The following is a 20,166-nucleotide window of genomic DNA, read 5'->3' on the forward strand; positions in this document are numbered from 1 at the left end:
GTAAAATTCCAGCCGCGGGCAGCTCCGTCCTCCCCAGTCCCAGCGGGGCGCAGGCTGCGGGGCTCCGGGGCTCGCAGACGGGCGGGCGGCGGCCGCGAGGGACGCGCCCCCGGCCTGCGCTCAGGTGGAGCGCGCGCGGCTCCGCAGCTGCGCCCCGCGCCGCCCGCGCTGAGCCCCAGGACCCGCCTCGCCGCCCTGCGCCCCGGGACCCGCCGGCGAGGGGGCCCGGGCAGGGGGGACGCCGCGGCCGAGCCGCTGGAGCCGCGCCAGGCGCTGGGTCCGCGGCGCGCGGTCCTTCCCCGCCGGCTAGCCCGGGGCGGGGCGGCCCGGTCCCCAGCCCCATCCCCCTCCCAGCCCTTCGCCCTCCCAGATCCTTCCCGCGCCCTTCTTCCCTTCCCGCTTTCCCCGGGAGAAACATGGCCGGGAGCAGCGAGGAGGCGCCAGACTACGGGCGAGGCGTCGTGGTAAATGCAAACTCCCGATTTCTGGGCTGAGTCGTGCGCTCCCCGCTCTCTCCCCTCCCCTCCCTTCTTGGCACCCTCCTTTTAGATTAAATGCCTGAAATGCATTCGCGTGAAATGCGGGCGGGCCACTGCTTTGTTCTCCCGTCCCGGAGCGGATGGCTTCCATACTCCCCTGCCAGCCGCCCCTCCCCGCGCCCGACCTGACCCAACACTTCACAGCCCTTCACTCCGTGTTCTCGGTGTCCCCCCCCCCCCCCGCCCCCGCGCCCCTCTCTCGCCACCCAGGCCAGGAATCGGATACTCCAGCCCCGAGCCTGTGTGGTGCCGGGTCCCCACTCCTGCTAGCCATGAGCAGTCACCGTGGGGAGCAGGACGGGTCTATGAAGACCCTGGCGCGCTACTCCTGGGGGGCCTCCCTCCCTTTGTGCTTCCTTCTGACCCCTCCAGCCCAGGCTTCCAGTTTTGTTTCCCAAAAGGATACTGCCCAAGATTCTCGAGGGCAGCTAGGAAATGAGCTCAAATGGACGTTGTTTGAGCTTTGAAACGTGGGCTGGGACTCTGGGGTCTTTGCACAAGCTCGACATAGGCTAGCGCCTCTGGGGGGTTAGTTTCCTTGTGAGCAAAAGGGAGACGCAGCGTGGTTGACCCGGTGAGCGAATTGGAGAGATTGTAAAATATCTGCCTAGTAGTGTGTCCGGATGGGAAGATATGCGATGATGGGTTCCCAGACCAGAGCCTCTTTATCCCTGGGAATCCCCCAAAGAGTCAACCAGAGGGTACCCATCGGTCAGTGTCCTGGAATCAAATCCCCTCTTGCCCTGTGGCCACTGGCCTCGGCTCCGGATTCCTGTCCAGAATGGCTTCTATAGAAAGTGGAGGTTATTATTGCCTTAGGATTAACAGTGGTGAGGGTGGAGAGTGGGGCTAACTTGCTGCATTAACATTTCTTTTTTCAGAGATCTGTGGTGTTCAGATAACCTGTCTGTGGTTATGTGTGGATTGCTGGAGTATGGGGTTTGGGGAAGGAAACACCACACACTCAGACAGAACTAGTCAGGTCGAAATGTGTTGCTCAGTTCTTAATTTATCAGCAGGATCTTTCTATCTTCAAGGATGAGAAATTCATTTATGTATTCATTGCACACTTGTTGACTGTCCTGCCAGGTGGCCCGGTGGTGTTCTAGGCTCTGCGGAGAGAGCAGGGAACCAGACAAAGCCCTGTCTTGATTGGGCTTACATTCTAGAGAAGGCAAGCAAATAAAGAAGATAATTTCGCACAGTGACCTATGAAATGAAAAGAAAAGAGCGTAATGAGATATGGAGTGATTAGAGGGGGTGCTGGGGCCCAGAGCAGTACTGCTTTTGCTAAGTGATTAGGATGGCCTCTTGGCAGCCATAAAGGGTGAGTAGGAGGTAGCCTTGTGAACACTTGGGAGAAGAGGTACAGGGCATACCGATTGCAAAGAAATCCTTGTATCCTGAGAAGAAATCCTCATACCCAGTTTGTCCAGTTGCCATAGAGAGAGCAGTCAGGCCTGGGGTTGGGGAATGGGGAGGAATGAAAATATGAAAAGGGAAACAAGTTCACCTCTGGACAAATTGAGTCTGTAAGGCCTCCAGGTCAAGAGGCACTGCAGGCGATTTGAAATTCGTATTTGCAATTGAGGCGATTGATCGGATAGACTTGGAAAGCTTCAGAAAATAGAAAAATACATCTGATGCTTGGAGTGGATAGGAAGGTCCGGTGAAAATGGGAAAAAAATTATAAACTGCTGCTAAGGGTAGAAACCTGGAAATCCCCACATGTAAGAGGCAGAGTGCCCAGCAGAAGTCCAATAAAGAGCCCAAGAGTGAGTAGCAGAGTCGGAGAGGACAGACGGAGTGGTAGGTGTCTAGGGAACACAGTTTTGTTGGAGGGGTGAGAGGGGCCATTGAGAGCTCAGATGCTGCAGGAAGAGCAAGTAGGGCAAAGATGGAAAAGAGGCCATTGTATTTAACAATCGCAAAGCCATTAGCTGTGAGAATCATTTAAACAACCATCCCATCAGTAGAATGGCTACAATATAGCACTACTCTTTAATAATACATGCTCTTGGAAAGGAATTAGGTAAATTGATATGACTAATAAGATAGGCAGATTGTTAAAGTCTAAAAAAGCAGATGATGGAACAGTATAAATAGCTCAATCTATTAGTATCAAAAGAAGCTCTCTGGGAGGCAAGGTAATTTTGTGAGAAAGGCGGTAGGAGGCACTGAGAGGACCTCACGAGAGGTTGGAAACAATGTGTAATGGAGATGGCCCCTGCATTTATGCTGTTTTTTCCAGTAGAGCTTGGCGTGATTAGACGAACTCAAGTTGGATACGGGGAGGGAAGGCAAATTCAGAGCAAGTTCAACGTGTGGGGGGAGCCCATGCCATCTAGGGTAGAGAGGAAAGGCAAAACACAGAAAGGTACCTACCTATACAGGGGAAATGGAGAGCCCTCAAGGATGGTTGCAAAAAACCAAAGGGAAGGGTTAGTACCAGTGGAAAAGGGGGGCAGGCAATGATAGCGTTTATTGAGCACTTACTATGTGGTTTCCCTGTATTATTCATTTACTCCTTGCAAATCCGTGAGGGAGGAATATAATCTCTGTTTTACAGGGGAGGAAACGAAGGTTCTGAGAGATTAAGAAAATCCCCAGGGTCACATAACTAACAAATGACAGAAGCAGGACTGAAGTCAGGTTTTACTCACGGTGCTACATAGAAAGCTGTGATTGCAGGGAAGTCCTTCCGAGGTGGGATTGTTCTGGAAGATTGGATGTGGCATAAAGGTGAAGTAGTTTGGGTTAAGGCAGGTGAAGGAATCACAAGATGTAGTAGCTAGTAGGAGGATGAAGGCAGGTTTGGGGGCTTTTCCAGAAAAGAAAATTCTGAACTGGTAGAAACTGCAGATGAAGATGGCAGGGGGGCATAGAGCCAGATGACATCAGCATAAAACGAGAAGCATGGTTTGTGCAAGAGAAGGGAATATTAAGAGATTTAAGATGGCTCTTGCCTACCAATGGCTTTCCGTTGAATCGGGGAGGTAGGACATTAGTAGATTATTAACAGAAAGCAGTAGCAAATGCTAATTGCCAAATAGGAGTTGTAGACCCTGAGGTCAGAAACTTTGCTCAGGATTGACGGGTCACTTGATTTGGAGCCAGTAAGGTCAGCAGCCCGTGATCGGTACATCTTCGTTCCTTCTCAGGGAGAGAAAGATCTCTACTCGTCTGGCCTTTTGGGATCTAGTTCTTACATATGTTTTGTTTCTACCAAAGCATTATCAAGAGAATCATAGCTAGAACCCACATAGTGGGTTTGGAAGGAATAAGAAGAAGAAAAAAATGCAAAATAACTGTTGTATTTCTGTTATGGGTCCCCCCCCCCCAAAGAAGTGGGGCAGTATTGGAGATAAGTAATCAGATAATCCATCTAAAGTACAACTTTACCAGGTTGGGTGCGGAACCCGCCCCAGAAGAGGAAGTCCTGTGTGATACAAGGTGTCATTTGCTCCTGTGAGTCCCCTTTATTCCTCTGGGAACAGAATCTGGAGCTTTTCTTTCAGGGAAGTGTTTGTACACATTGACTCAGCGAGTGATTTGAGGCACCCATCACAGCGCGCCTCCTTGCCTGGGCCAGTCCGTGTTCGATGTTCGTGTGTGGGAATTCTTGGAAGCAGAGCTGAGGGATGAGACTCCTTTCCTCCCTGACAGTCAAGGGGGAGATGTGAGCCTGAAAATTGGTAGCAACCATGGTCACTGCCTGCAGGAGAGAGTGGGGCTCAGCGTGTGGGGCTCCGAGGCAGAGAGGAGTAGGGATTTGCTTTTTGTATGTGTTTCCAAACTACTTTTCTCCCTGCGGGAAAAACCTGAAAAATGGTGCAAGAAAGAGGCTAAGCAAAAAATGATTTTTAATGGCTTAGAAAGAGGGTTTTCAGTACATCTTCAAATGAGAAAAAAAGAGGCGCCGAATGAGTTCTGGGGTTTGAATTTTGTATAAAATGGCTCAGTTCATGTGTTTGCCACTTCCCCAGCCTAGCCATGTTTTGTGTCTTTGAACAGAGGAAGCATTGTTCTGACCAAACTTAGCGCATATTCTCTGTGATACTGAAACTATTTAAAGATTTCTTGTTTTGATTTTTTAAAAAGCAGATGAATAACATAATTATCTACAGTTCATAGCAGCCTCCGTTCCTTTAGATTTAGGACTTATTTGCAATGCAATTTGCATGCACCATTAAGAATTACAAGGAGTAAACCAGTAGTTTCTTTCTTTCTTTCTTTCTTTTTTTTTTAAAGCATATTCCTTTTTTTCTCCATGATAAGTGTACTCTTTAATCCCATCACCTATTTCACCATTCCCTCCGCCCACCTCCTATCCGGTAACCCTCAGTTTGTCCTCTATAATTAAAGTCTGTTTCTTTATTTGTCTCTCTCTTTATTTTTCCTTTGCACATTTGTTTTATTTCTTAAATTCCACATATGAGTGAGATCATATGGGATTTGTCTTCCTCTGACTTATTTCACTTAGCATGATATTCTCTAACTCCATCCAGGTGGTTGCAAATGGCGAGATTCCATTCTTTTTTATGGCTGAATAATACTCCTCTGTGTGTGTGTGTGTGTATCTGTTCATCCATTGATAGATACTTGGGCTACTCCCCTCGTTGGGCTATTGTAGATAATACTGCAGTAAACATCAGGGTGTATGTATCCCTTTGAATTAGTGTCCTTATATTTTTTGGGTAAATACCCAGTAGTGTGATTCCTGGATCGAAGGGTGGTTCTATTTTTAATATTTTGAGGAATCTCCATCCTGTTCTGCACAGTGGCTGCCCCAGTTTGCAGTCCCACCAACAGTGCACGAGGGTTCCTTTTTCTCCACGTCCTCACCAACACCTGTGGTTTGTAAACCAGTAGTTTCTTTATCTCTAATTGTCTTTTATCTCAACAAGGAAAACTCACTCTTTCAGACTCACTGGGAAAGGCCAGTTTGAATTATAGAATAGTTTTAGAGAAATACATCTCTTCTATTTTTAAATGTATAACTTTAACTAGGGTAACAAGACATTGGCAGATAGATTTGAGGCCCTTCTGTAAATTAATTAAGACCTTTAATTTGCAAGTTAACCCATGATGTTTCAACACACCTAGATGGCGAACTCTTACTGCGTAGGTACTGTAGCCTAGATAATGATGTAAGAGTTTTATTTCCGTTATATATCTTACTGAATCCTCACAGCAGGCGTGCGAGCAGGCGCTGACTCCATTTTATAGATGGACACACTGAGGCACAGAGAATCAAAGCCCAAGTCAAGTCCCACAGCTATAAATTCCCCCACATGTGCTGGGCTTCTAAGTCTGAGCGCTTGACCTCCACTCCATGCCGCCTCTGACTACAGGTTACCATGATGGCTCTTACCCATACGTTGGTTTTGTCATTTGCTTATCATTCTTTTCTTCTTTTTGACATCAGTTATTAGGCACTTACTACACACCAGGAAATGTCCCAGGAACTCTGAGTCAATTCTCTCTCTCTCATTCTTTTCGTTTGTTTGTTTTAAACAATAGACGTGTATTTCTCATAGTTCTGGAAGCTGCAAGTTCAAGATCAGTGTGCTGGCTGATTTCGTTCCTGGTGAGGACACTTTTGCTGGCTTGTCGATAGCTGCCTTATTCTTCCCATTGTGTCCTCACATGGCAGAGAGAGAGAGAGAGAGAGAAAGAGGGGGGAGCAAAGGGGGAGAGAAAAAAGAGAGAGAGTGTGCTAGAGAGAGCTTGATTTTTTTTTCTTATAAGAGCATTAATTCCATCATGACGGCTCCAGCCTCATGTCCTGATTATTTCCATAGGCCCCACCTCCTAATGTCATCACAAGGGGCAGTGAGGGCTTCAACATATGAATTTTAGGGGGGCACCATTCAGTCCATAGTACTGTAAAAGCAGCTTCTTTGCAGCAAGTCCTCAAATGGGGTTGTTCCTGCTTGCTTTGGAGACTGTCTGTTCTCTCTTAGTCCTCACACCAACCCAGACCACAGGTTTTATTGTGTCTTATTTAAAGGTGGGGGAAACCGAGTCTCAGGCAGGGTGAGTACTTCTCTAGCATCACAGCCGGGAAGGGTCAGAGCTAAGCTCTAGAACACAGAGAAGAATGTAGGCTCTGAGGTGCAGCCAGGGCCAGGGCGGGAGTAGTCAAGGATTTGCATAGTGGGAAGAATGGGCTCAGAAGACCACTCATGAATGATGCCACCACCTGGAAGGGCTCCAGGAAGCGGCGTGGGTAGTTTGTGTGTGGTCTGGAAGGGGAGCCAGGAAATGCCGTGCACTTGAATGATCTCCCTGGGGCCTCATGCCGGTTGGGGTTCTCGTCTGGCCTTTACCGTGGCCTGCCAGAGGATCTTCTGGAGGCTTCTCACGTACAGCTGGTGTTCAGGCTCTCACAGGGAACCACGGTGTTGATGGTTACAGCAGGCTCAGGGAGTTCTCAGGGCTGGAAAACAGAGTTGTTCTGTGCAAATTCAATAGTTGCACCCAGCCAATTTGCTGATAGAGGCAGAGCAAATGTGATACTTTTCAAATATGCAGATGACACACCATTTGGCTAACAATCTGCCCCTGGTAGATAGGAATTTCCGGAGCCTTGAGCAGTGGTGCTCCTTATGTGGGGAGACAAATCAAGACAAACCAGTTTGTGCTGGAGCTCAGGTAGTGCTGGGTAGTCTGTGGATGGAGACTGTCTCATTCATTAACACATCGGACATTTTTGAGCACTTACTGTATTACAGATCAGTGTTCTGAGTGCTGGGGTTTCAACAGTGACTCAGATATGGTCTCTGTCAGAAGGCACTGACATTCTAGTGGGAGGAGACAAGACAAAGCACACATGGGTCAAAGCCAGTAGGAGCACATGCCGAGAAGGAAAGTAAAGCTGGTGAAAGGGACATAGAGATGGGTTGGAAGGAAGGGGGTGCTGTTTTCTCTAGGTGATCAGGTAAGTCCTCTCTGTGGAGGTGATATTTAAGTGGGGGCTTGAAGGAAGTGAAGTGTAAGCCATGTAGAAATCTGGGGGAAGAGTATTGCAGGCAAGAGAAAGGGCAGGTGCAAAGCTCTTGAGGCAAGATCTTGTTCAAGATCAGCAAGAAGAACATGGCTAAACCAGAGTGCAGGAAGAAAAGGCCTGCAGATGAGTAAGAGAGGTAGCCCCCGTGGGCCATAGTGAGGACCCTGGGTGGTTCTCAGAGAGTAGTGGGAAGCCCACGAAAGAAGACGAGCTGAAGATGGCAGCACTCCAGCTGCCATGTTGGAATGGGGTGGGGATGCCACGGTGGAAGCAGGGAGGCAAGTCTGACAGCTATGGGAGTGGTACCCGGAGAAATGATGGTGGCACAGACTGGGAGGTAGCAGTTGGGATGTTGACAGGTGGTCCTGGTTAAATGTTGAAGGAATTAATGATAGGATTTGCCAGTGGGCTACATGAGGGAAAGAAAGAAAGAAGTCAACAACAACATTTTGATCTGAGCAAGTAGAAAAATATGTTGTCCTTTGCTAAGATAGGAAAGGGATAAATTTGAAAGAAAATGCCCTGAGTTTGGTTTGGCTGGCGTTCCAGAACCCAGAACTGGGATGGGCATGGGTGGGGGGTCTGGACCATAAGTTGCCCTTCTAAAACCTGAGCTAAGGTTTTGCGTCGTAGGTGAGGAGAAGTGTGGAAAGCTGGGGGATGTGCCAGAATTAAATTAAGTCCAAATGGATTCTATAACAGATAAGAGCGAGTGAGCCAAAGGCTGGAAGAGGCAGGAGTCTTTTCAAGGAGCCTGAATGGGAGCCTTTGAAAAGACAGAGAGCTACGAGGGCCCCATCTATGAGGAGTTTGGGAGAAGATCAGAGAGTAGGAGCAGTGAGCAAGGCCTCCAGAAATAACTGAGGCCTGACCTGAGCTTCTGAGGAGGGGGTTGAACTTGGGATACAGAGGGAGAGAGGGAAAGAGAAGGTGAGGATGCAGGTGCAAGAAAGACAAATGAACAGAACACAGAGCTGGAAGGGTCACGACTGGACTGAAGACCAGTCTGAAGATAGGAAGGCGATGGTGTAGGGGATTGAGCTGGAAAATGAGGATAGCTCTGCATGATGAAAGCGTCAAGCTGAGTAGAGGAGTCTGATGGAAGTGTGCAGGAGCCATCAAAGAACAGGAACCAACAAGACAGCTATGGAATGAGTTGAGTGCTAACACTTCCCTGGAGTATCCTTTCTTGGTGATCTGAAAGTAAAAGTAACTCACTCTTCACCGTCATTTTCTCTCCCACATCTTTACTGTTCTAACCATAAAACTTGCACATTCAGTGCTAAGCAAGGGGAAGACTGGCTCATAGTGAATAGACCAATTTTCTGGAACGATTTTTCCCAATAGGACTGACTAAAGTTCCCACCGTAGTACATCGTTCTGAAGTGTTTACTGTGATGACTAAACCACTCAGAAGTTCGTGTCTACACTAATCCCAGGATACATGTACTTTAATAGGTAATCTTTCCCAGGCAGATGAGGCATTGACAACACATAGAAATATAATAGTATATGTAATAACATTTATAATAATGTATGATGATACTGTCCATATTTCTAAGTCCATAAGTATAAGTCCAATATACTTATGAACATAGTGTTACTTATATTTATGATACTATATAATTTAGATACAACAAACATTACACACAATACTATCAGGTTAGCTAGAAGACATCAAGTGGATATTTCTTTGTATGATGTCAAAAGTTAGGACTGGAATTCTCTGTTCGTTTCAGTACTAGATCCTTTATCAGTTTTCATGAAAAAAATTACTTTCTCCCACTGAGCTTTTCATAGGTTGACAGAATATAATCCAATGTCATATTGATTGTCAGACCTCTTCTGTTTTTAATAGTATTCTTTTTTCTCAAATGATACCCATTTTTGTTTATTTATGTTTTACAAGTAAATTTCCCATGAAAAATATTGTAACCAAAGTAATTTGATTTACAGATTAGGGACGACTGGCCAGGATATGACTTGAATTTATTCACATACCCACAGCACTATTATGGAGAATTGGAGTATGTCCTCATACCTCATGGCATCATTGTGGACAGGTGAGTGTTATTTCTTGTGTTGGTCTTGGCCCTGCACTGGCTGGCCCCCTCTTGTGCGAATCATATAATACACTTTACGACCCTATTCCTGAGTCTCTCTTATATAGCCGTAGACCGAAATTTTATAGGACAGAGAATTTGGAATATAATGAATCTCTGCTTTAACTGAACTGTTTACCTGGACACTTGTTCTGGGGAAATGATAAGAATATATACATATATACACACACACACGTATATACATATACATGTGTATATACGTGTGTGTGTGTATATATGTATATGTATATATACATATATATTCTAGAAATAGTTCGATATATAGTGTGTATATATAACATATATATACTCTAGAAATAGTTCTGTGCAGATATTTTTAATGTATTATAAATATATTAAATATAATATATTTATAATATATTAAAATTATATATGCAGATATTTTAATATATATTAATATATTATAAATATATATAATATATAAGTATATTATAAATATATATATAGCTCACAGACTCTTGAGTTAACCAGGGATAATTAACAGGTGAACTTTGCCTTCATGGGACACACCCCTGCAGCCCTGGCTTTTCCTGCAACTTGGCATACATCTCGAATCAAGCAATGTATCACAGATCAGCCAGTCTGTGCCCAGTTTTGGTTTCCAGGCAGTGATAATGTTTTGGGAGTAGGCATATTTTCAACTTAAAAATATCTGCACAAAACTATTTCTAGAATACTATTTCTAGTTCTTTCTGACCTGTCTATATAGAGATCCTTTAGCTCCTTCCTCGCCAATTGGCTTTCTAAAAGCCAGCATTTTCTCGCCTGTTCTAGGCCTGTAAGTCAGCATTTGTTTCTTGGTTTTCAGAGAGCATCTTTTTCTTGAGCTCACCACAAGCCTCAGGATTTAAAGGTCATACCCCGTTCACAAAACTGCCTAATGCCCAGACTATTATCATTCCATGTACCTCTCTGTTTTCTTGTACAAAGATCAAATACTTAAGCCTTCACATTCACATGGAAAGCAAGCCTCACAGTGCACTCCCAGGAACATAAAGATTCTTCAGACAACCAGAAATTGGGGTGGGAGAGGCAATGGGGAGTAGGAGCAAACTGAAACTTTGGACTCTCCACGCTACCCTTTTGAAGAAACCATAGTACTTCTGCCTCTATTTTTAAAAAAATCTATTATAGTCTTCTGAATTAATCTTTAACTTGATGAAACAAGTCCTTAGCCAAAGTAAAGTTTGAAAAACCCTGGACAGTTACTATTCCCAGGATATTATCTTTCCATCAATTCCTGTCTATAGCAAAAGGAAATTTCATTCTTTCACTCTAAGATTTTTCCACTGGGTAAGACTTGCACAGTGCACGTCCTCTCAAACTATAGTATGTAATTAAAATAAGGTCTAGTTTGGAGTTTCTCATGGCCTAAGATGGCTTTCCATGAAATACAAGTCCCAATCCTCAGAGGGAACAAAATGTTCTGTGATCAAATAAACTCGGGAAATTTTGCATCTCTCAAATGGCCAAATCTCCCTGTTAGCAATTCATATTGAAGATACGGAAATTCCTGCAAAAAAGAAAAAAAAGAAAGAAACCTGCTTGACTTTAACAATTAAACCAACTTTGGTTGTGCAGTGGAGTCCCTGTATTCGGCTCACCTCTTAATATCTTAGAGGCATTTCCCCTTAACTCTGGTTTGGGAACCCCCTGGTTTAAGCAAATTCCTGCTTTTCTAACCTCATTTTTATGCCTTTAGTTAATTGCATCCAGATCTAGCACATGATTGGGCCCTGCTAAGGCTACCTGAAGCCAGTTCCCAGTACAGGAGACTTAACCAGTGAACTTGTTAAAATGTGTATTCTTTTTTTTTTTTTTTTTTAAGATTTTATTTATTCGTGGGGAGGGAGCAGAGGAAGAGGGACAAGTGACTCTGTGCTGAGTGCAAAGCCCCATGTGGGGCTCAGTCCCATGACCCCGAGATGATGACCTGAGCCAAAACCAAGAGTCAGATGCTCAATCCACCGAGCCACCCACGCACCCCATAAAATGTGTATTCCTGGGATGGGGCCCAGGAATGAATTTATTAAGTGTAATTTACATACTACAAAATTCACCTATTGTCAGTCAATGATTCAATGATGTCTAGTAAATGTTTATGATTGGGCAGGCACAACCATCATTTTACAGTATTTCTATCATCCCCAAAAGTTTGTTTGCTGTCAGTCCCTGTTCCTACTTCCAGCATCTGGCAATCACTCGTCTGATTCCTTTCTCTCTAAATTTGTCTTTTCTGAAGATTTCATATAAGTTAAATCGTACAATATCTAATTATTGATCTATCAATCAATGGTTATTTGCATGTCTAGCTTTGGGCTACTGTGAACGACGCATCTATGAACATGGAAGTCTTTGTGTGGGTATACCTGTTCATTTCTCTTGGGTGGATTTCTTGGAGTGATATTCTGGATTTTATGGTTAAGTTTAAGAAACTGCCAATTATTTCCAAAGTGGCTGTACCATTTTACATTTCTACCAGCAAGGATGAGGGTTCCAGTTTCTCCACATAGTTGCCAACGTTGAGTATCGTCTGTCCTTTTGACTATAGCCATTCTAGTGGATATACACAAGTATCCCGTTGTGGTTTTAATTTGCAATTTCCTAATGATTAGTGTACGTGTTAGCTATTTATGTTTTCTTTGAAGAGATGACTATTTAAGTCTTAGGCCATTTTTACATTGGGTGGGTTGTTTGTCTTTTTATTGAGGTGTGAGCGTTCTTTATGCATTCCGGATACAAGTCCTTTACCAGAAATATGATTTTCGAATACCCCACCCCCCATCTGTGGCTTGTCTTTTCATTTTCTGATTTATATCTTTTGAGAAGAATGTTAGGTAAGTATTCTATAAATGCTAGTTAGGTCCAGTTGATTTATGATACTGTGTGGTTCAAGTGTATCCTTAGTGGTTTTCTGACTGCTGGATCTGTCGATTACTGAGAGAGGGGTATTGAGATCTCCAACTGCAGTGACGGATTTGTTTATTTCTTGTTGTAGTTCTGTCAGTTTTCTGACACTCTGTTGTTAGGTGCATGCACATTAAGGATTGTTACGTCTTCTTCGGAAATCGACCTCTTTATTATTATATAATGCCCTCTTTATTCCTGATAATCTCCTTGCTCTGAAATCTGCTTTGTCTGAAATCAATAAGCTACTCCTGCTTTCTTTTGATCTTTTGATTAGTGTTAGTACAGTATGTCCTTCTCCATCCTTTTACTTTTAATCTATCAGTGTCTTTATATTTATAGATAACATATGTTAGGGTCTTTTTTTTTTTAATCCACTTTGACAGTCTCTCTCTTTTAATTGTTATATTTAGATCATTCACATTTAAAGTGATTATTGCTTAGTTGGTTTAATATCTATCATATTTGTAATTATTTTCTGTTCATTGCCCTTGTTCTTTGGTTTTTGGGGGTTTTTTTGTTTGTTTTGTTTTTGTTTTTTTGTCTTCCACTCTGTGGAATCTGTCTCCCCCACAGTGTGTGGCCTCTGATGATATGCAGTTTATTTCTCTTGTTTTTACTTGTAAGCCTCACTTACTAGGGCTTCCCCTGTGTCTGAATAGTTTAGTCTTCATTATAAGATTGGCTAGACATTATACTCAAGCACCTCAAGCCCGTACAGCTTCCACTTTCTGCTGATGAATGTGTGTGGGGGCTGTCAAGCCCATTCAGATTTCCAGCCTTTTTCAAGTCTTGCCTGGCTTTTATTGTTTCATTGTGCTTTCTTGTGTCTCCTCTGCACCCGCTTATGGGTTCCATCATTCAGGAATGTGTAGGTAACCTGGTCCCATGCCGATCTCTGCTGGGCATATGCATAGCTTCTGGTCAACTTGGGATATGTGAAGAGTATATTGTCTGTCCCTCTCCTGTGACGCTAACCTCCCAGAACTCCCTGTCAAACTAGACTAGTTTGCCAGTTAGTTGCTCAAACAGGACCACAACTTCCTGATAAGGGGGCCCATTGGCTCTCCCTGTTCACAGGCTACCAAGGTAGCCATACTAACTGACAATGCTCCCTATCAGGTGAGCTCCCTCTGGCAGCGCCCCATGCCGGTTGAACAACGGAGCTGATGTGGGGCTCAGGAAGATGGGAGCATTCTCGGGCAAGAATGCCACAGACTTGTGCTATTTTTACCCACTGTTCAATGTTTTCATGAATAAATGACTCTCAGTTTGTTGTATGTCTCTGGTTAACTTCCAGAGTACTGCAATGGTTGTTTTCAACAGTTTTATCTAACTTTATAGTTACTTTTTTGTGGAGATAATGTGTTGACCACCTCACTCCATTATGCTGAAAACAAATGTCCCTTTCGGCAGAATATCTGGCATGCTGATGTACATTTTCTTGATGATCATATTTTGAGAAACATCATCTGAAACCATGGTTGCCATTTAATATTATGTTTATACCATGCATGCATATACACACATATGTATAACTTATATATAAAATATGTAATATATTAGGTATGTAGAATATATATATATGCTTATATATATGTATGTATATATATACACATATGTATAACATATATAAAATATATTATGTAATATATTAGATATGTAGATCATATATATAGAGAGATATAATATAATGCTTTATATATAGATATATATACATATACATATATACACACATATATATTCATATATATATATATATATATATATATGTTCAGATCATTCATTTAACATGTTTTAAATCTAATTCTATCTGAAGTGCCAGTAGGAATTTCTTTTAAATATGCACCTTAGCTCCTGCCTCCATTCAAGGTTTTAATGTTGTATGGAGACATGGGCAATGGACTGCTAGACATGAAACAATTAGAAAAAATACAGTGACAGTTCCAAATCAGGCTTGGGGTGCCAGCCCGAGGCTGCCCCATTGCCTAGCTCCAGGAAGGCATCATTCACATGGTGCTCCGTGGAAATGATGCCTACTGGAATTGTACCCTGGGCACCTTTCACCTAGGTAATGTGCCATCTTTGTCAAATAGAAGACAGAGGTGATTCTTTGGATAGTTTCTGTGGGCTTGACTTTTCTTCCAGTCTTTTCTAATGCTGTAAGGTGGGTGAGTCATTCTTCACGTCCTCTCCCTTTGCTATAGAGCGAGCATAACATCACCAGATACGTTCATAGCATTGTGAACAACCAGGCTCTGTGTGATAAAATAATAACATTCGTGATCTTTGACATATATCTTACACCTTACTCATGTTTGTGACACCAAGGAGCAAAAATGTGCTAGGGATGATGTGGTTATCAGCAATATGGTTTGAACACTCTCTCTTTGTCCAGCTTGAACAAAGCTCCTTTATCCGTAGGCTTCTGCCTCCCGAGCTCTCCTCCACACTCCCCTGCATAATCTAATATGGGTAATGTATCTTGCATTTTTTTTTAAGGAAAAAAAATACTCAGAAGTACTTAATGCTTTAATATATCTTTTAATCCCTCTTTCAGAACTGAACGGCTGGCCAAGGATATTATGAAAGACATAGGAAACTGTGACATTGTGGTCCTGTGTGTGCTTAAAGGAGGTTACAAGTTCTGTGCGGATCTCGTAGAACACCTTAAGAACATTAGTCGCAATTCAGATAGATTTGTCTCTATGAAGGTTGATTTCATCAGACTAAAAAGTTACAGGGTAAGTTATTAATTCCATTTTCATTATATAATGTTTAGCATAAAGAATTTTCTAGAATAAAAGAATTGATAATCTGATGAAAATGAAGAATGTCATTTTTTAAATTTGCAAGGTACTGCAACCTGTAATTGAAATAATACTGTTTAGGGGGGAAAGCCCTCTTTCTGTTATCACATATATGGAAAGATGCTTCAAGAATGATTCATGCTTCTTTTATGGTTATAAGGCTGAGTGGTTATTTCCTGGTGACTAGCCTCACAAATGAGTGTGTTAACAATGACTGTTAAGAAAGTCCAGTGAACACTGACGTGTTTCCGGTCTGGATGTCACCGTTGGCCCTAGAGACCTGTGCGAGGGTGTCCAGCCCAGAGAGGACAGTCTTAGTACTGGGGTGGCTGCAATCATGACCTGGAAGTGGAGAAGGGAAGTCTGTAGGGACAGTGAGTTACCAAGTGCAATGAGCCAAGATCAGAAAGCCTCCAACAGAAGGCCCATCCACCAGTCTGTACTGGGGCTTTCTTGGCCTGCACTGGACAGAACTGAGGGAGAGTATCCTCCAAAGATGTCATCCCCTTGGTCTTCCATCTTCTGTGTTGTTGTCTTCTGTGATGCTTTTTGACTCAATGTATAATAAATCATTAAAGCTAGCCTACTATTGGGTGAGGAACTGTTGGAGTCAATATCATGGAAGTATTTTCTGATTAAATTAGCTTGACACATTTTAATTCTCTCTTCCAGTTGGTTTTCTAATGCTGCGTGACAAAGTCACGACACACTTAGTGGCTTAAGCCAACACACATTTATCATCTCAGTTTCTCAAGATCAGCCATCCGGGCATGGGTTCTCTGCCCATGGCTGAAATCAAGCCATTAGCCAGGGGTGGGATCTCATCTGAGGTTTGCAGATGACTGACCTTTCCAAGATCACTTGACAAAAGATCACTGGCTGTTGGCAGAATTCAGTCTCCGCTTCCCTGCTGGAGACCCGGTCAGCTCCTATAGGCTGCCCTCAGGTCTTTGCCCCATGGTCCCCTCCACCCGCCAGTTCCCAGCACAGCAGAATCTTTCCATTTAGTGAGGGCCTGACCCCTCTTGAAAAAGCTGACCTGGGGCACCTGGGTGGCTCAAGTCGGTTGAGCATCCAACTCTTGATTTTGGCTCCGGTCATGATCCTAGGGTCGTGAGGTCCAGCCCCGCGACGGGCTCCATGATCAGTGCAGAGTCTGCTTGGGATTCTCTCTCTCTCTCCCTAATCATGGGAGTGGATTCCCGTGTCTAGTAGTCTCACCCACACTCACGTGGAGGAGACTAAACAGGGTGTGTACACCAGGGAACAGACGGGCACGTGCCTTAGGGTTCTGCCCACCGCTCTCTGTGATTCAGTTGCTTCAGCTCTTGGGCAGCTGGCGAATTATTTATCATTTCTTAAGACACTCTGTATTCTCCCAATGACTTCTAAGTTGTATTTTACAGACGTCTTAACCTGGAATTGTTGGTTTCATCTTCTCTTGGAAATGTTTTCTTTAGGTTCCTTTCATCCTAGATTAAGTCGCTGTACTTCCGTGTAAGACTTTTTTTCTCATTTACTTGGCTCTGATCCTTATTGGATTTTTCCCTGGAAAACAGCTTTTTAAACTCTTTTTAAAAATTAAAGTCAGATGTGTTGAAGTATAATTTATATGCACGAGAAGTTATCTGTTTTAGTTTACAGTTTTGTAAGTTTTGACGATTGTATACAGTCATATAAATCACCTCAATCAAGATATAGAACATTCCTCACCATAAAAAATGCCCTTGTGTCCCTTTGTACTTTGCAGTCAACTCTTTCCGCAGCTCCTGGAAACCACTGATACATTTTTCTGTCCCTAGAGTTTTGCTCTTTCCAGAATGTCATATAATGTAACCAAATACCATGTAGCCTTAGTACATCTATAAATCTTAGCATAATTCATTTGAGATTCATCCATGTTGTTATGAATACCAGAAGTTTATTTCTTTTTATTGTCAAATACAATTTCATTATATGGATATATCACAGTTTTAAAATCATTTATCAGAGGCACTTGGGTGGCACAGTCAGTTAAGCGTCCAGCTCTTGGTTTCGGCTCAGGTAGTAATCTCAGGTGGTGAGATCGAACCCCGTGATGGGCTCTACACTCAGCATGGAGTCTGCTTGTGATTCTCTCTCTCTCCCTCCACCCCTACCCCTGTGCACTCTCTCTCTCTAAAATAAATAAATAAATATTTTTAAAAATTTTTTAAATAAAATAATTTATCAGCTGAAGAATATTTGGTTTGTCTCCTTCTTGGAGATGATTGTGAACAAAGCTGCTATAAATATTCACATACAGGTTTTTGTGTGTACTTATATCTGCATTGAGTAAAATTTCTCTGGAGATTGCTAAGTCATATGGTGAGTGTATGTAAGAAATGACCAAACTGTTTTTTAGAGGGATTGAATAATTGTGCATCCCCACCAGCAGATGAGAGTTCCAGTTCTTCCATATTACCCACAGCACTTGGTATTGCTAGTTTCCGTTTTTCCTCCTTTTTACCTGTATTTTACCCATTCAAATAGGTGATAATATCTCATTGTGGTTTCAATTTGCATTTCCCAAAGGAATAATGATATCAAGCATACTTTCATTTGCTTATCTGCTATTCATATAAGTTTTTTGTTGAAGTGTTTGTTCCGCATCTTGCTCATTTCAATAATTTGGGTTGTATGGTTTCTTATTATTGAGTTTGAGAGTTCTTTATATATTTTAGCCACAAATCCTTTATTAAATATATGCTTTGAGTATATCTTCAAGCTAATGGGTTGTTCTTTCATTTTCATGACAGTGCTCTTTTTTTTTTCAAAGAGCATAATTTAAACATTTTCATAAACAGTTTTAACTTAAATCTAGGTCTATGATCTATGTCGTGTTAATTTGTTAATATGATACCTTTTTTTTTTTTTTGCAAGTGAAGGTCTGTTTGTTCCAGGATCATCTGATGAAAAGACTATCCTTTCCCATTGTATTGTCTTTGTTTTTTCACTGAAATTCACTTGACTGTAAAAGTGTGGGTCTATTTCTGGACACTGTCTAGTTCTATTCATCTATATGCTTATCCTTTTGTCAATACCACACTGTTCTGATTACTGTACGTGTATAATCAGTCTGGAAATCAGGTAGCATTTGTCTTCCAATTTTGTTCTTTTTTTTTTTTTAAGATTTTATTTATTTATGTGACAGAGAGACAGCCAGCGAGAGAGGGAACACAGCAGGGGGAGTGGGAGAGGGAGAAGCAGGCTCCCAGCCGAGGAGCCAGATGTGGGACTCGATCCCGGAACGCCGGGATCACGCCCTGAGCGGAAGGCAGACGCTTAACGACTGCGCTACCCAGGCGCCCCCCAACTTTGTTCTTTTTCATAAGTGTTTTAGCTATTCTAGTTCTTTGTCTTTCCATGTAAATTTTAAAATCATGTTGTTGATTTGTACAAAATAACCTGTTAGAAATTTTATTGGGATTGTTTTGAATCTATAGATCCATTTGGGGAGAATTAACATCTTAAGACTCTTTACTCTTCCAATCCATGAAAAGGATATATTTCCCAATTTTTTAGGTCTTATTTAATATCTGTGTTTGTCTAGTTTTCAAGAGTCAGATCTTAGACATCTTTGGTTAGATTTACACCTAAATATTTAAAATGTTTTTGGTCTTATTGTATTTGGTAAGTTTCTCTTTGAAATTCAATTTCTTTTTGTTTATTGCTAGCATATCTAAATACTACTGATTTTGTATATTAAATATTATGACTTTTCAAAACTGTCTTACTGGTTCTGACAGCTTTTTTGTAGGATTTCTTGTAATATCTTCTGTCAACAGAGATGGTTTTACTTGTTCCTTTCTAATCTGTAGACTTTTTATTTCTTTTTATTGCCTTACTGCACTGGCTAGGACTACCTGTACAATTCTGGATAGGAGCGGTGAAGGAAAACATCCTTGCCTTATTCTCAGTCGGTATGATATTGACTATTGCATCCCCCAGTTTTTGATATTTTGTTTTCATTTTCATTGAGTTCAAACTATTTTCTCATTTCTTTTGTGACTTCCTCTTTCACTCATGAATTATTTCTTGTTTAATTTCCAAATATTTGGGGATTTTCCAGAGATCGTTCTGTAGGATTTCTAGTTTAACTCTTTTGCAGTAACTATACTTTGTATGATTTCACTTCTTTTAAATTTGTTGAGGTTTACTTTGTGACCCAGAATATGGTCAATCTTGCTGAAACTAACAACATTGTAATCCAGGTCAGATTAAGCAATACTGCTATCTATCTCTTGTCCATTTCTCTGAACATCTTCTCTTTATTCGATCAAGGTTTTAACCTAGATCTAACACATATGTTAACTTATATTTATGTGATACTAATTCAAAGCAAACATTTGCATTTCTAAAATTCCAGTAGCATTATGAGCATTACTGCTGCATCTAGACAGATATTTTCAAATCAACATATTTTTCCTGGGGAGAAGGATGTGGGGGTTCCTGCCCAGGGTTCTGATGAAGAAGGAAGGCAATGGTAGACTTTACATCTTCACCACCTTCATCCATTCCCACACACTGCGTATTTTTGCTTTCATCCCACACTTAAGTCCTGTAGGACGACTGCCGTGTGTCTTGTCTTTTCTTACTAACTGTCCTTCCTCCTGTCTATCAACAAGGTGACACAGATTATCACCTGAGAAACTACTCACGTACAATATAAAAGCCTACCTGCCTACTCAGAACAAGCTTGTCCCCTAACTAACTATCCTCAGAAATGAAGGGAAAAACCATATTCATAGACTGAG

At 42.3% G+C, this 20,166-nt stretch overlaps 1 protein-coding gene across 2 annotated transcripts in view; it reads left to right on the forward strand.

Moving 5' to 3' along the window:
* Window positions 1–361: 361 nt before the first annotated feature.
* The window catches only part of PRTFDC1 (phosphoribosyl transferase domain containing 1), an 89,865-nt gene continuing 70,060 nt past the window's right edge, over window positions 362–20,166 (forward strand). For both annotated transcript variants that reach the window (XM_026478925.4, XM_026478926.4), the window contains exons 1-3: window positions 362–464; window positions 9,508–9,614; window positions 15,142–15,325. In XM_026478925.4, the coding sequence (XP_026334710.1) occupies window positions 417–464; window positions 9,508–9,614; window positions 15,142–15,325 (339 nt within the window). In that variant the 5' untranslated portion in view covers window positions 362–416. The remainder of the gene's footprint in view (window positions 465–9,507; window positions 9,615–15,141; window positions 15,326–20,166) is intronic.

The sequence above is a fragment of the Ursus arctos genome, unplaced genomic scaffold, assembly GCF_023065955.2.
Source record: "Ursus arctos isolate Adak ecotype North America unplaced genomic scaffold, UrsArc2.0 scaffold_30, whole genome shotgun sequence".
Lineage (NCBI taxonomy): Eukaryota > Metazoa > Chordata > Mammalia > Carnivora > Ursidae > Ursus > Ursus arctos.